This window comes from Solanum stenotomum, chromosome 1 (genome assembly GCF_019186545.1).
Source record: "Solanum stenotomum isolate F172 chromosome 1, ASM1918654v1, whole genome shotgun sequence".
NCBI classification, from domain to species: Eukaryota; Viridiplantae; Streptophyta; class Magnoliopsida; order Solanales; family Solanaceae; genus Solanum; species Solanum stenotomum.
In genome coordinates, this window is record NC_064282.1 from 10,188,197 (window position 1) to 10,205,599 (window position 17,403).

The following is a 17,403-nucleotide window of genomic DNA, read 5'->3' on the forward strand; positions in this document are numbered from 1 at the left end:
TGGTTTTGTGGTAGAGAGACAGAGAGGAATGGAGGAGAGAAGATTAAGGCTTTAGAAATGCATGTTAGAGACTGCAAATATATAGAGGACGAGATTAATGGGAGGTTGAAAATTAATACTCTCATGACTAAGAGGGTAAAACTGTAAAAAATTTGAAAGTAGAATTTAGTCTCATTCAGTGGTAAAATTGACCATAGATAGACAAAAAGTAATAAATGCATCTAAGCTTTTCAGTTATATTTTGGCCCAAGGAGAAAAAATGAAATAGAATTCTGAAAAACCAAGCAAAACTAATTTAACCAAATTAGTAACTGAAACGTTGCTGTTCTATATATACTCACAAACCTGTAACAGTTCAAGGCTTTAAACTGTAAATGTGTGCGTCTTTCAGAAGAAAAATACTTACATGTGAGTAAAACTTAGATGTATCATAACAACTTTATTTCCTAGCTTTAACTTAAAGTTTGTTCAGTAAGCTCCTTAGTCTCGACGCTTTGTGGAGCTTTATCAGTTTTGGCCTTGGCATTCCGCCTTTTAGCTTCTTTTTTGGAAATCTTCGAATTCGAATTATCAATGTGGGAAGCCTGGAAAAAAACCCAGCACAAGTTAGGTGAGCATACAAAAATTTATAGATAGAAGTAATACATAGCAAAAAGAACACTGAGCCTGACGAAAATAGACGTCTTAAAAGAGGAAAAACAAAGAAAAGGCGAGAGGTACTCTATTCATACAATGTGAGATTTCCACTCAATTTTGGAATGCCCATCCTGGTCACCAGTAGGTTGTGTGTAGCCGCGAACATGACGAAATATGTGAACAAGAACAGCAGCATCAAGAGCAGCATATTCTAGCTGCATAACAAATAAAAGGTATTACTATCAATTACTACAGGGCCAAAAACCATAATAATGCACAAGGACAAGATCATATCATTCACAAGGACAAAGCCACTAGCATCTTAATCACATTTCTTTATAAAAATACAGCAATCCACATACTACAACAAGTATAACTTTATATAGCGATACACATAATAGGTATGAATACATGCAGGAAGGTATTCCACATACTAGCACTACCTTTATCTGTGATACTATAAAATGTACACATTACCTGAAACTGAGTTAAAGGCCGTTGCTCCCAGTTGCTATTCCTTCTTGTTTTATTCAATCCAGTACCCAATATTTTCTGTATCAAGAAAGAAACCAAATAAAAGCAAGAACTTAAAATTCATTCATCGTTCTTATTATTAATATTGCATCTCTTTACTACAAAACCAACAAGAATTTATACTCTGCATATAGATACAAAAACATTACACATGCGACGACAAACATGAATGCAGAATACATTTATGAATTACCTTTGCCAGACCAGAGAGACCACCTCTTGGTTCTTTGAACACATTCTGGATATCGAGGAGCATGTCATAGTGCTTGAAGCATTGCAACTGCCCATAAGATAGAGCAAGCTGCTTCACATCACACTGGAAGTTGTAACCTGAAAACTACCAGATTATGACTGCAGAATTTCGTCTGCAAATAAAGTTTACAGATCGAAAATATACTGGTATACCAAAGAAAACCAGGAATGTGTTCCATACAAATATCTAGTTAAATCAGTGGTCCCTCTTAATGGACACATACCGCTTGATATAAGTAGTGCAAAGATTGAAAAGAAGCCATGAAAATCAACTAGTTTTCTTTCGTGGAGCAGAAACGCTGTACTGAACTTATAACATGAAAATGCCCACAGATTAAAAGAATGTTATCTCCCAACAGGACAATGTTCTCTCTTACCAAGCTTCAGTACTCTTGGAGAATGCAATATGCGGGTTAAGCAGTCATCCAGTACATCCGGAGAATCTCCATATAACTTAATGAGATCAAGTATATAAACTTTGTTGTCTGAAGCAATCTGCATGATGGAAACCTGTCCCATGGGGAAATAGAAAGGCATTATACTGTAAAACATGCATTTGCTTCACTCCCCAGAAGTCAGTTCATCTTAAATGGGTTCTCCATCATGCCCAACAATAAGAACAATCAATTCAAAGAATATAAAGCTTATTCATTTTGAAATTAAGGGATAAAAGGTTATTGCACAAAAAGGCAACAAACCAGACTATACTAAAAGAGAGATTGGTAGGAAACATGATATTCTTTATTCAATCTCACAGAAGGCGAATACCCTCTAGCTCCAAAATTGTCTCACCAAACACATTGCAAAAAAATGAGATACATTGCACAGAAAAGAATTGAAAGTCTACTTACTAGACAAACCTCTTTGTTCATCACGAAAGACACAAAAAGTTAACATTCTTAAATACTTCCATATTAGCAAGGGATTGTTAAACTCAGTTTATCGGAAGAATCGGAACCTTCTATCTAAGACAATAAAGAGATGGATGAATCACCTAATTATGTACTATGCCTGATCCCAGAAAAAGTGAAATTTAACCAAAAAGGAGACCAAGATTAGCCCAGAACCCATCCATGACTTATAAGTAATAATGACCAAAGAGCTTTATGAGTAAATAATAGATTCAAACAAAAAGAATAGAGAATAAAATGGGATGTACTCACATGCATTCTTCCTGTGTCACCTGAGGCGAATCCATGAAAGCTAAATTAATTACAAATAGATCATTGGGGTTCTAGGCTCATTTTCTTATCAACCCTCTTCATAATGGAGGGAGAAAGAGAGACATCTACACTGTTAATTCTTATTACTGAGCTATTATTACCAGAGACGAGCAGCACATGAGGCCATAGCCTTGGCCATGGAAGCAGATCTAAAGATCAAAAGCTCCTTATGAAGTTTCATATTTCACATTGCTGCCATGTAATATGTTTTAACCCATGACAACCTACAGAAAAGAGGAATTTTTCTATGCAATAGGTGCTACTTATGTGGAGGAGATATAGAAAGCAATGAGCATTTTTTTTCACTGTCCAATTTCAGATCAGATTTGGAAGCTATTGACGAGAGGGAGTTGCTCGGATGGTAAGCACCCCTCACTTCCAACCCGAAGGTTGCGAGTTCGAGTCACCAAGGGAGCAAAAGGGGTGGGGGCTCCTAGGGAGGGATAAATAAAAAAAAAAAGGATTTGGAAGCTATTTTGGAACATGTTGGAGTCAAATCGTCCATGCCAAACAACACTGCTGATTTTTTGAGAAGCTGAATCAGGGCAGGTTAAAAGAGATGAATCACAAACACAATCACATCCAGAGGATAAAAGGTCAACAGCCAATTTTTTGTTTTACTTCTGGAGTAAAATTGAACTTGTAAATGAAGTTGAATCTATTTTAGAGCACAAGAATCCCTACCGATTTAGATAGGGTATACTTCTGCTTTCATACATTTGGCACAATGAACATAATTCCAGCACATTTCTAATGCCGTTTATGAATAAAAACTTACCATTTCAATACCAACAAAAAAAAATATTTAGTGGACGGAGAGGAAGATGACTGAGAAACAAAGTCCAATATGTTTCAGGGAAGAGTAACTATTTTGTTGTCTGTATTGTAGTTATAAATCAACACAAATATCTTCACTTTTCAGGATAGGTTAAGCTGATTGTGGTGTAGTCCAAGACATTTCATCAGTCGTAAATTTAGATCCCTCTTTAGATCGTGAGAAACAAGGAACACGCTTTTTTACTACCATCCCTTTAAGAACAAAGAGCAAGATAATGAGGCAGGAAGAACTACTACTTATAAAAAGTAGCTTTTATCCAACTAATACCTTATTAGGTGGGCTTCCCTTTTCATAATTAGGCTTCCACTCACAGTCAACGCCCACAACTTTACATTCTTCAATGTCGCATGTCGCATCCAGCAAGCTATTCATTTCATCTACCCAGACTACTTCCTTAATTGACAATTCATCAAGCTGCAAGTATCGGTGTGTTGGAATACTTTCCTCAAGCTCTACAGAAGTAAGAAAAAAAATAGGAGTTGACGAAAAGAAAATTTGCTTGGAGCTGACTACTTCTGAAATAAACCACAAGCCAACATCCAGAAATAATTAAAAGAAGGAAAAAACATAATCAACCAAGTCCTAGCAACATAAAAGGCAGCATAATGAAAACCGCATCATTTCAGAATAACTATACTGGGTGGATCTCAGAATAGTTTATCATAGATCAAAAGCATACACTTCTTTGTACCAAGAGAATCTCATCAAAGATTTAATGCACGCGTTGCAGCATGAAAAAGCATAGTCAAAGAGCAATCTTAGCAGACTCAAATTTCCTGTAGTTCACACTAATTCAACATTAATGCAGATTAAAACTTTTTGGAGAGGTCAGCAAATATAGCTCATTAGTGCTTTAAATCTAAAAACTTAAAAAAGTGCTTAGACTAAATACTTAACACGAAGTAGAGGAATCCAATATACCTTTGACATTTATGAAGCCTTCAAGGGAATACCGTTCACAGAGTTCCTCGACCTTCTCCATGTAACCAGCTTCCATAGCCAAATATACCTATTATCAAATACAACACATGTAAGTTTTTACTCAAGCGATATTGCACATTCACATATTGCAAAAGTCAAAAGATACTTTTAACTTGTCTCTCATGAACATTGATCTTTGAAGTATCAGCCCAATAACATAAAAAGAACTCAAATTTCTAAGGAATACATTCAACCACATCCTTTCATCAGACCAAGAAACTGACAGGAATAATATACTTATTAGATAAATCTGAAGCTTAAATGCCTTAGGCGCCTATGTATAGCACCTCTCAAGAGTACTAACAACTTAAATCTTGTCAACAAATTTGATGGCACTAAAATTAATTAGCAATTGACAAAATTAATGTAGCTGTGTACTTGCCAAGTATTCAAGAAGTTGTCGATCATCATATATCCTTGCCTCAGCAACGTCCCAGCAGCCCTTTTCTGCTAGCTTCTTCAGTTTACTGTAAACTAGTACTGTCATTCAGTCAGCATTGTTCATAAAAATTAGCTGAAAGGTTAAGTCACACAAAAGTGGATGAAGTCCACTTGCCTTTCTTTGTATTGACGATATATTTCCGGGAACTCCTCCCGAAGATTGTTTTGCCTTATAACATCAAAGGCGTGCTTTTGCAGTTTTCTGTTGACGTATTCTCGGACAAGGGTGCATAAGATTGGCCTCCCCATAAAAGTTGCCCACTTTTCTGCTGCTCTGTACTCTTTGCTTTCCAACATTTTAAGTAGAAATGATTCACCAGATTCCCGGATAGAAAAGTGTTCCAACAATGAAACTGCAGTCATGTAAGACTGGGAATCTACTAACCTAGAAATATATTGCTCAACCAAAACCTTAGCCGTCTGGCATGTGTGACCCTTCTCATCTGCATCATACATAGCTTTTTCTATGTTTGACAGACTGACATCAAAAACTTCAAGGATTTTGACTAGGACTCTTTCTTCATGATGCAGAGTACCATCAACAATGGCAAGAAATAATTTGGCAGCCAAAAGTTTAGCTTTGTAAATACCATTCATCCCATTTCCCACTTTCAGGAAATGACGAAGGGCGGATATTATCAAATGACTGAATCCTTCACAGTGTGACTCTAATATAGGCAGCACATACAGGCAATGTGCAACAAAGATGGCTGCTCCAGGTTGGGGATCATTGTACAAAAACCCATACGCTTGCTGTTGCAGAACTCGAAACTTAGCAGTCGCCTTGCATGTTCCTATTAAGGATAAAAACTTGTCGGAAAATATATAATTATCAAATATTACCAAATTGAGCTACAGCATAATCATCCATAGAAGGAAACAAAAATTACTTCCACTTCTTTTATTTCAAGACCTATTGATGATCCTTTTCATTGCCCTAAGATTTCATGCTTTAGGTTTACCAAATGAAACTTGAGAGATTACCAACAATTTGGCAATGGATGCTAAATGAGTCACAAGTCAATGATTGTTAACGTAAGAAATAAGCCTGTGTCTGTAGCCACTGAGTCCTACCTATGTAAGTCAGAAATCATTTCATGCATTCAAACTTTGACTAACATGTAGCTTTTTTTCTGTTGCAGCATAAACCTGCTAATTCATCTCAAAAACTATTCTATGAACTTCCTACCCACAGAAGATAGTAGTAGTACTCATAGACTCGACTCCTTTTGGGATGAAGGAAAGGAGTAAAGTCTTTGCTGTACATATGAACACGAAAATCACACCTAGATCTTCATAGTTCATATTGCCAAAGGTATTGAAAAAAAACACTCAACAATTTCTTTTTTGTAGATCATCAAATTCTACAGATACATAATCTAGCACAGTCCACTTAAAATCATCATGTTGCTCAAATGACATTGGAGGGAAAATGGTTAATTCAATATCTACAGCTCTCCTATCATTATCCACTAATGTATTCACAATCACCATTTTGCACCAAGCCGCATCATTAGGGTGGTCAAATCAACAAGGTGGACCAGTGGCTGATAAGCATATCTCACGTTTATTTTAAGACTAGAACTTCACAGAAAGATGACAAGAATCCATGAGCCAGGATTCTTTTGCTTCCAGTTTGGAGTTTGAAAGATTTAAATGGTCATGAGACAGTGTGGTTATTTAGGCATAGAGAGAATGTCATTGACCAGAGGAGCAGAGGTAGGATGACAGTTCTTCATTCTTTACCATATAAGGATTTAACTCATGCCCCTCCTTTCTATGATACAAATTCTTGAAAAAAAGTATTAAGCATCCAACAAATGATTATCAAATCCTTATCAATTGATCATTATACTGAAAAAGTTCTAACTGTCATTTGAGCAACAAACAAAGAAATAACCAAAAGAACGATCAGATATCTACTAGTAAAATGTTTAAGGAAAAAAGTTTCTAAAACTTATGGAATGATCAAAACTAGGCCAGACAGCATTTTTTTAAGAAGAGAAAAAGTGTGGGAGAACTTTACCATAAACATAGCATTCCTTTAAGAGGTAGAGGAAAACCACTGGAGAAACATTGGATAGATCGCACAAAGCATGTCTGGATACAGCCAAGGGATGTCGAGCTTTATCTTGATTGTGTAGGTATAAAAAATTTTCATCCACACCCATGGTAGAAAGTTGAAGGAACCAGAAGTAATAAAAACCTGCACATTTGAATAAAGCACAGAATAAATATTCTCAAACAACATTGCCTACTGTAAGCTGGACGCCACAATGTCCCAATTCCTATAAACACAATTGCTTTTTGCAAGCAGTGTTCTGGAAGGCGCAAGAAGTCTAGAACTTGAATTAGAAAAAAACAAAGCAAAATTCAAACAGTTAGAAAAATACAGAGGAAGAAGTAACACTGAAGTCTGAAGAAGAAGAAGGAAAGAGAAACGGAGGAAGAAGAAATACGTATTGGTTGGACTTAGGAGTTGCCGGAAAAGTTTGGCTGGTCACCGGAGAAGTCTAGTTGAGTCAACCGGTTGGAGTTGGAGTCGCCGTCTAAGAGTGCAACTGTGCAGATTTGGAAAGAAAACCCTAAAATTACCTTTTAAAATAACCCTAAATTGGTCGCCTTTTGAAAAGAAAATAGAAAAAGCAACGCCTTTTTCGCCATGGTGTCGCCTTTTAAAGATCGCTTTGGCACAAAGTTAATAGGCGGTAAAGGGTCGCCTCGCCTTTCGCCATTGTGGATGAGGCGATTTTTGCATCAAAGAAACATCTTCTACGGCTATTATAGTCAATGATAGTGGAGGAGACAGGAACAAACAAAAATGCAATCCAAAAGAAACTGGCAATCCTTATTTAGATGACCTGAAGGTAATAGAACCAACTCTTCAAATAATTGTGGACAATGAGGAAGAATAAACAATAAAAATAATACATATATAGTAATACATAACACGCAATACGTTCAAACTTTCTCCCAATCAAGTTTTGAAATTTTGGAACCTCCCAAACTTGCAAGTTCTCTCTAAACTTCAGATCCCATATAACTTCTCCACCTTGCAGTGTACATATCAGTTGAACCGACATCTTATGATGGCATGAAATACTCTACATATTTGAAAAAGTAATTCACCAAGTGTTGTTCCCATGTTTCCTAAAAACTTACCCTACTTCCATCATTCACCCTAAATGGTATATTCCCATTAAACTCTTCCACTCCTTTAAGATATTCCTACAAAGCCTACATCCATAAGGAAGTTTGGTATTCTTAAACCTCCAACCCACTTCCAGAACCCTATATTTCTCCTTAATCACCTCCCTCCATAAAACGTTCTCCTTTACACCATATCTCCACAACCACTTCCCCTATAGCACCTTGCTAAGGTCTTTAAATTGTTCATCCCAAGTCCACCCTAACACTTCGGTGTCGTAACCGTCTCCTAATTTACCAAATGAAACTTCTTTTTCCTGCTTGAGGAATACCATATAAAATCCCTTGAAGCTTTCCCAACTTTCATATAACACTGAATGGAGCGTGTAACAAAGGCATGAGGTATATGGGACTGCTCGAAAGTATACTTTTGATTAACAGTTCTTTTCTCCCTGTGGATAATCTCTTTTGAGAATGAAAAGAAATGGGTTTTTGGTGCATGATGGAGGAAGTGAATCAAATATTGCATCTCAATGGTCAAGTTTTCGGTCCTTATGAACGGCAACATGTGTGGCTTCGTTGGTAGTTCTAGACTTCTAGAGGAGTGAGACGAGGAAACCCATTTTCAATATGATGAAATCAAGATTCTCCTAGTTAACGTAGTCATAAGCTTTCTCAGGATCTAATTTGCAAAAAATCCCCGATTCCCCTAGCTTTCTCCTCAAGTCAACAATTTCATTTGCTATCAGTGTTGCATCTAACAAAAATATGTCTTCCACAAAAGTGTTGCAGGAAGTAGACATCCTAGATATAATTTTCTATATGCTTACCATTAGACTAATAGGTCTATAATCCTTGATACTAGTAGCATCCTCTCTTTTTGGGTAAATGACAATGAAAGAAGCATTGAGAATTTTTTTCAAATTCTCTGATCACCATAAAAGACTAGACTCAACTCACCTCTGACTGTATTCTAACAATGCTCGAAAATGCTTAAGTAAATTCGTCTAGTCCTGGAACTTTACCCCTGCACAACACTCCACTGTCTCCCACACCTCATCTTCCCATAGCTCTTTCAAACCACTACCCTCTTATCCTTTCCTATTTCATTAAATGCTAATCCATCCAATTTAGGTCTCCAATCCACCTCCTCTTTAAACGAGTACTCATAGAAACCTCTTATTGGCCCTTTAATATCATCCTTCCTCTCATGCACTACCTCCTCATATTTGTCACAACTCCCCTAAGAACAAGCATTGTGATCCAACCATACCTACCTCAAGGAAGCTAACGTGTTTTTTACCTCCTCCTTTATTTCCCTTTACTCTAGCACCATCTCTCCCTCTACCCTCTCTGATTCCCCCACTTTGTTTATGATTACTTTCATCTTAACCTCTACTCTTCAAAACACCTCTTTATTCATGATCAAGACACCGGTGGTTAATTTGCACTATGTGCTACACAAATATAAGTATAGATCGTGCAATTCCACTAACATATTTTGTATTACATCTCTCAAATTCCAAACTCCCCCTCAAAATAAATCCATTACCACCTCATCTCACTGAGAAGAAGACTTGCATAAAAATCTACTCATAGCAGTCGGTGACAAATGTCAGCTTTCTTGTAGAAAATTTTGATGTATGTCTTGACATAAGCTACCGACATCAATGGCACATGAAAAATAACTTTGAAGTATTCCATTTTACAACATTAGCATACCAGAAAAGATGAGCAATTTCTCAAAAAGAATCAAAGAACAAAAAAAGGAAGGTGAAAACCTCTATTACTTTGATTTTTCCATAATTGAGAAACTGATGGCCAACCAATTTTATAGACAACTTATTTGGGTCTTAATTGAGTAGACAAATAGATCAGATGACAACATTATTTGATGACAAAGCTTCAACATTAAGCATTTGGTGAATGGTGATAACTGGACCTCCTACAAGCTGATATATAGCTTCTCACTATCTCAAACGTTAAAATCTAATCAATTATGTGTTCAAGTTTGCAAGATTCTAGTGAACTCATATTTGGAGTATTACTAGTATCAACTATGGCTATGTAATATATCTGTAATCTTTGTATGTATATTGAAGGATCAAGGATCTATCAGAAGTTGTAACATACATGTGACAAAGACGAAAAAACTAAATCACAAATAGGCTAACCTTGGCCATTGTCGAAACAAATTTAAATAACAGAAAGATGGTGGGGGAGCTTTTGAACTATCTTTTCCAATGAATTATCGTAGTTGTAGATTCATCACCTAGATATTGACTTGCTATATATGCAACAACTATTTAAATTGGTTTAAATGATGTTTCATCCCAAATCAATAACCTGGAAAATTTCTGAGGTATATTCATACAGTCGAGCTCTAAAAAACTACTTTACCGCTAGTCAATTGTGCAGCACCATTGGCTGTCATATGTCCACACCCTTCTATTTCTGTTTCAATTTTATTTTTAGTTTTGGAGTTACATCCAAAAACTTCAATAGGTTATCTCTCTAGCTTCAAATTAAACCAAATTCTTGCATGAACCCATGTAAAAAAAGACAACAAGCACAAGTTATGCAAATAAGACCAGCAATTATCTGTCGTTCTCTCTAATTAATCCATTAGGAGCACTTAGTAATTTTTTCTAACTCTGTTAAGCCTAGATATTGTAAACATCAGAAATTTGAGAATAAAGCTTCAATATAGTTAGAGTATGCAAGGTAGAATAAATGAGAAACATGTTCAATGAGCTTGGTAGTTTGACTTTACATTGTACGGTTGGGGGCCTTATTTGTTAACCGAGTACCTGGACTTGGGCATAGAAGCTGGAGCAGTGGATTTGCTAGTCTTGAGTCTGAGAGCTATATAGTCAAATCAACAAAAGCATATCACGGGAGACGTCGAAGATGAAAATAATAAGCTGTTAGTCATATAGCAGAATTACACTACATGAACTAGAATTATCAAGCCACTTTTTGGGGTAAACAAGTGTATTTAATATTGCACTATGACCTCTTGAACAATTTTACTATAAAGCTCGTCCCTCAAACTATTTTTGGGAGCTCATTTAGTCTAAACTTTTAAAAGAATGCCATCTGTCCTCTTCCATGGTTTCTTCTCTTAAAAGGCTAATTGAGCCAATAAAATGAGAGAAAGAAGAAACATAATAACTGAATCATTTATCTCCCTAGAACCCTGCTTCCCATTAGTTCCTTCTCTTCCTCCCCCACCCCACCCCACTCCGCTAAGATTTATTAGAGAGATAAATGTACGGTTTAAGTTAATCAAAATTGCTTCTCCTACGATATTATAGCGTGGAATGCATTAAGTCCTATTACCCATGGCACTTTCCAACCACTCTCTCTTATCCTCCCTTTAATTGCCATTCAATCTCTTCTTTCTCCTCGTACACTATTCTGTTTACCACTTCAGAACAATGAAATTTCTCCTTCTATTTGCCAACTACCCAATGAAAAAAATTGTATTAGAATCCCTCTCATCCAGCCATAACACCCTCGATTTTTGCTTCCAACTTATCTCCTGAGTTAAAGCCAAGGAAGCTAACTCATTATTTTGATAAAGTAAGATGTTGTATTTGAAGGGCATCAAGGAGATCAAATTACATACATCAAGGAGAGCTAACTCATTATTCAACTCCACCTTCCTTCCTCTTTCCCATTCCTCCTTCGTCCCAAAAAAGAACTAATCTCCTGAGCTAATGAAAATTGGCACTCTTCCACTGTTTTTCACAAATAGTGTAACCCCAGTAAGATCTGTCATGTTGCAATCCACACACTTCACTCCCATTTTGAAAGCTCCTGGTACCAAAGATGCACCGGCAATCTAGAAATTCAAGATCAGGACACCTTCCTTTTTTCTCAATTTCATGCACTATCATAAGTCATATCCTTAGTTCGCCTTTCCAGCATTAAATAATTTCCCCCATCCACCTTTGTACTTCACCAACACACGTCAAACCTCCATCTCTTTTCCAAACCCGTTAAACCATACCTCGCACACCAAGCTTCAGCAGCCCAACTAGTCACCAATTTCGACGAACCTACCTTTTCTCGAACCTTCTGACCAAGCATGTTGAGAGGAACTCTTTCTTGCTTAAACATTTTCGTTACTTAAATCAACCCTGGTTCATCTCCATAGCCCACTTTCCCCCCAAACTCCATCTAAAACCAGTAACGACATAATTAATGTCCTGGTAAGAATGAATATTATGTTTCTTTTCTTCATCTTATGTGAAGCTTGTTGTGAAGTTGGGGAGGAGAGCATGAATTTGAGAAGAAAATGACTGGGGCTATGGAAGCAGGGGTCGTTATCCTTGTTATGTTATTTAGGCTTTCATAATTCATTTATGTTAGTCAACTATCTAGCAATAAAAAATATCAAAAGGGCCTCTCAGACAATTTATCCCAAAGCGAAGGTGGTATTTTGAAAAAGAGTTTGAGCAAGAAGTGCTTGGTAGAAAAAAAAAGTATTAAGGTTTTTTCAAATGCATTTTAAGCTTCAACTTATGTACACGGGGAAAAGTACCAACCTTGCTAAGCTTTCTAGAAGCATCATGATCAGGTTCCATTTTGCAGGGCAAGTAAGCACATGGAATGGACCAAAGAAGACACTTCATCGCCCCTTCATGCCAAAACCCATGAACAGTGAGCCTTGTGCATCTTTATAAAGCTTATGGAAGTTTTTAACATTATTGCATGAAAAAATTGTACGGTATTTTAAGTGTAGACAAATTTAGTTTTTGTGCTCATATTCAAAGTTTTAACACAAGACAAATTTGGCACTGCATACCTTAAACACAAAGAGCAAAGTTTAGTTCTGTGTATTCAACTAAAGGAGCCATTAGACTGTATTTTCTTCTATTCTCTTTTTCCTTATTGGTTTTTGATAATTACATTGGACAGAGTGGCTGAGTAATATAAAACACAGATGAGTGTTTTTCATTGTTTAAAATGACTACATCATGTTGCAATAGACCACAGTAACATGTTCATTGCATTTCACTGCCAATCCTTTCATGTCCAGTGGTAAGTTGACTACATAGTTCAGTGTATATTAGAAATATACATGGTGTGGATCTCATGGAACGGAGATTCTGGATTCCCCTTGCTTGGATTCTTTGAGGTGATAATGAAAGTACATAGTGTGGCACTACATTGACCTTTTCTCTTCATGCTGACATGGAAGAGTTTGCTCAAACCTAATGTTAAATATTAAGTAAATTTGTTGAATATCACGTGTATAAGTTTTGCAGAACAAGTAATTACCTTTTTAGTTTTTTATAAGTAACTATTTACCTTTTTCATTTAAAATGACCCTGAGTAATCAGTGTTACAGCAATCTAATATATAGAATGATCCCCTTACTTAATTACCAGATGCTTTAGGACAAGCTAAAGGGAAAAAAAAAAAGAGAAAAAATGTTCCAATAAATTCATGCTGACCTCCTACCGAACCCAATGCATCCAATGAAGATAAACCGTACTTACCTTTTCTAAAAGACAAATAGGACTTCAAAGATATTATATACAACAGGAAAAAGTTTCACTATCCTAAGCATCTTTATTGTGGCAGGCAGCAGCCAGTCTCTGATATGCACCAATACCTAAGATTACCTAACACATGTCAAAGCCTCCAAGAGCATTTCCCGTATACATGACTACTTTTCTAATAAGAATCTAATCTTAGTATTCTTTCACCTCCTTAGTTGGTGGCCAAAACTTAGAGAGTTCCACATTTAGTTTTATCCACTCTTGTTCTCCTATTACCTACATTTAGCCAATTATAACCAAGACTAAGAGAGTTACAACCTCATTTTTTCTCTTCACTCTTGTTTTTATTCTCTTCACCAGACATTATCCAATGGATATTCCTAGCTTTCAAAGTTGCACCTGAACTTTCTTTCCCTTAAATTTCCAATTGATACCCTAATGTCTAGAGAGTCGTATTTTTATCTTTTTGTTTCTGTTTTTTGTTTTTCCGTTTGAACTCATCCACTTCCTTTACCTCGCCCAATTGATAGGAACCATAAAGAACAATAAGTCATTTTGAAACTGGAGAATGTTACCAAGTAGACGCGTAAACACTGATTTCAATCTAATTTATCTAGATAAGATCATTTTCTAGAACTGGTTCAATGAAGCACTTCCCTTCCCTTTTCTTCTGCCAAATTAATCTAATTTATCAAGATAAGCTCATTTTCCAGAACTGGTTCAAGGAGGCGCTTTCCCTATTTTTTTCCCCCAAATCATCTAACCACGGAAACCATGATTCCGATTATTTTTTTTTCTTTTCTTCTGAGTTCTAAGGATCCAAACTAGGATTTAAAGAAAACACCAAGAACTAAACTGAGTTAACAACATCTGTCCTGATAAAACTCATCCACCCATACTTATCAAGCATTGAAGCAAGCTTAATAGTTTTATACACAAATGTGAAATAGTTCAAATGAAAATCTCTACACACTTCAGCTAACCATTAACCAATCAAACAAAAAAAGAAGAAATTTCTTTAAAAAGTAAAAAAACAAATGACATTGATCAAACTAATCATGACTCACCGATTAAGAATTCTCGTTTAACCAACAAGCAGTAAAAGAATCACCAATTTCACTGCAACTAAAATTTCTGTAAATACCAAAGTTGCACTGTTTCATAGAGCACTCTACTGTGAAAGAAACGAAAAAACAAGAAAGCAAGAAACAGAGTTCTGTCGGTTTACCGTGATTTCTCTTTCTCTCTACAACACAACCAAGAATAAGAACAATGTCGCGGTGTATTTTCCGGGAAAAAAAGAAACAAGCAAAACTATAGTTTGAGATTTTGTAACTTCTTTTGAATGCAATTGAATGGCATAAATTAAAGAAAGAGTTGAGAAAAACCCTAGTCAACTGCCATTGATGAAAGCCTTTCAATTACCAAAAATGGCAGAGAAACAAATGTGTGTGAGTGAGTCTCTTTCTTTCTTGAGTGGTTTATTGTATTTCTTATATCAGTCTGTGTGTATTGACTGCAGCTATTATGCGCAGGATACGTGACTGTACTGGAGGTAAGGTACAACTAGTAACAGCTAACGTGGAGAATGAAGAAGGGGGTTATTTTCGACTTTTTAACTCTTCTTGTTTTCGATAAGGTCTGTGTTTTCGAATGACGTGTAATAATGAACCGAAAAATAAACCAGATCATCGTGACCGTTAGTTGATTCAGTACACGGTTCTTGATTTCACCACTTGAATAAATTGCTTAAAATGTTAAAAGAATGAAATAGGAAATAGTATTATTATTATTATTATAGTGAAAACAAGAAAATTCAAAATATTATAAAAGTTTTTAAGATGAGAGAATATGATTTGACCTATTTGTACAAGATTAATCCTTTGGGTTTATTTACTCTAATAAAATAAATCCTTTGGGTTTATTTACTCTAATAAAATAAAACCTTTGGGGGTAATTAATTTTCTTTTTATTTTTAGGAAATTAATCCGTAATCTTTTTAAAACTAAATATCTTTATTTATACGCTGAAAATTCCAAAATTAACAACTCTTGGTTTGATAATTTGAATAACATTTCGTAATATTTAATAACAATTCATTTTTTAAGGATGTAATAATTATCTTTTTTTACTAAAAGTAAGCAACAATCGTAAGCATCAATTTTCTGTCAACGCCTTCTTAGTCAAGCTTGTCACAACAGGCTCGCCTAAAACAATTTATATATTAGTTTGCGACCTAATCGAAGGATTTCCAAATCAAATGGTCGTAAATTTATTACTCCAATTTTTTTCACATAGTCTTTTCATCCCAAAGGACAAAGGTACAAAAAGAGTAAAAGGAGACAATTTTATGGATGGTGACTTCGGAGGATACAGACAAAATTGTTTGATCATCATACTCATTATTTATGCATGGAAAGAGAAGGACACCACCACATATTACCCTTACCACAATTGGAATGGTTATTTTCTTCTTTTCCCTTAATTTGAAGAACATTATTTGACAAAGCATATTGGGGGTTTATTCCAGTATCAAATGTCACTAAGTAGAACTATTGATGTGACTTTTAAACTAATTTAGTCGCATTTTGCATGACATTTTGAGCAAGAAGAATTCAAACAAAAGATTAATTATATTGGCTTTTATATATTATAATAAAAATATTGGCTTTCATATTCACATAAAGTCAAGAGCCTTTCTTGTCTAGGAACTGCTATTGGTTGATTGTCATTTTCTGTAGTCCTTTTCACAAGAAAGATTTTTACATTATTCAACATGGATTTTTTTTTAACTTGTATAAAAATACTAACCTCACCAATTGAATTATCGTTTTGAAATTTGCAAACTTATCATTGAGGTATTTGTCAATTTGAATGGTGTGCCGTTTAGAGCTGAACAAACAAATGAATGTCGATTTTCATGATGGTACGAAACAAAATAACAGTAGAAGTATAACAGAAGTCAATTTCTCTGAGAGTTCAAAAAAGAAAAAGATTAACCTCATACTATAATTCATCTATACATGATTTTATGTAATAGTTGAACTCTTTTTATTCATTTTTCTTTTTTTTAAAAAATCACTGCAGTGACATAATAATGACCTGAGGATTCGAAAAACATTATAGCAAATTTGATTTCTAAAGTTTAGCCCATAATTAGCTGAGGATTCCACTATTAGACTGAATCCGACAAAGACATGAATGCATGAAGCTGATTAGACTGTTATATTTTACTAGCTTCACTTGCCCTTTATCCAACAATTTAATAACCTGAAAATATAAGACAGGTAAAAGGTAAACACTCAAATTCTTTAGCCAATCCAGTAGAACAAACTTCTAGGGGCAAAAAGCATCAGCAAAATCGATATTGCTGTTTTAGAGTCAAATCAAGCTTTACTGAAATGAAACGGAAAGAAACAAAAAACGTAAAACAACCTTTATTGTTGAGAAGGAAATCAGACCAAGCTCATGTTCTGAACAATCAATCGTACTTCACTTTATTAATCAACAAAAATTAACTGCCATAACAGACCAGGAACAAGGGAGGGAGAAGCCTGCACTTCTACATGTATACTGCATAAGTTAAAGCTGATAATAACAGATGACAAATTTCTAGTTTTACATAAGAAAAGTACATTTAAGACAATAATTGCAAAAATAAAAGATAAATACATCAAGTTTCAACAGCCTTGCTAGAGAACAAGTTCAGCAACTATTCACTAGAATACTTGAAGGAGCTACCCAATAAGCTTCTAGTGTGACAAGGTGATGCTGCTTACTGTTACTTGTAACAGTTGAAGTGTTTGTGTGTGTGTGGGTGTGGGGGGGGGGGGGGGGG

At 35.5% G+C, this 17,403-nt stretch overlaps 1 protein-coding gene across 5 annotated transcripts; it reads right to left on the bottom strand.

The window, feature by feature from the left end:
• Positions 1-213: 213 nt before the first annotated feature.
• On the bottom strand, positions 214-15,072 carry LOC125851096 (uncharacterized). Of its 5 annotated transcripts, XM_049530889.1 has the most exons (14): positions 14,794-15,072; positions 14,633-14,699; positions 12,606-12,697; positions 10,863-10,917; positions 6,932-7,111; positions 5,021-5,699; positions 4,847-4,931; positions 4,405-4,492; positions 3,751-3,935; positions 1,800-1,932; positions 1,364-1,500; positions 1,114-1,188; positions 732-851; positions 214-584 (listed from the first exon to the last, which is right to left on the bottom strand). In XM_049530889.1, exons 3-14 carry the CDS (start codon positions 12,690-12,692, stop codon positions 453-455), a joined length of 1,956 nt encoding a protein of 651 aa, XP_049386846.1. In that variant the 5' UTR covers positions 12,693-12,697; positions 14,633-14,699; positions 14,794-15,072; the 3' UTR covers positions 214-452. The 5 variants fall into 5 exon arrangements, with proteins under 5 accessions (XP_049386846.1, XP_049386860.1, XP_049386854.1 ...); XM_049530903.1 differs by lacking the exon at positions 12,606-12,697 and having other exon boundaries at positions 14,794-15,071; XM_049530897.1 differs by lacking the exons at positions 10,863-10,917; positions 12,606-12,697 and having other exon boundaries at positions 14,794-15,071.
• Between the last annotated feature and the right edge of the window lie 2,331 nt (positions 15,073-17,403).

Coding starts and splice junctions, on each gene's coding strand:
- LOC125851096 (XM_049530889.1), bottom strand. CDS start 12,692: ATGAAGTGTCTTCTTTGGTCCATTCCATGTGCTTACTTGCCCTGCAAA. Junction 4,932..5,020: donor TATCGTCAATACAAAGAAAG/GCAAGTGGACTT, acceptor ACTAGTTTACAG/TAAACTGAAGAAGCTAGCAG. Junction 1,933..3,750: donor AGGGAAGCCCACCTAATAAG/GTATTAGTTGGA, acceptor CCCATGGGACAG/GTTTCCATCATGCAGATTGC.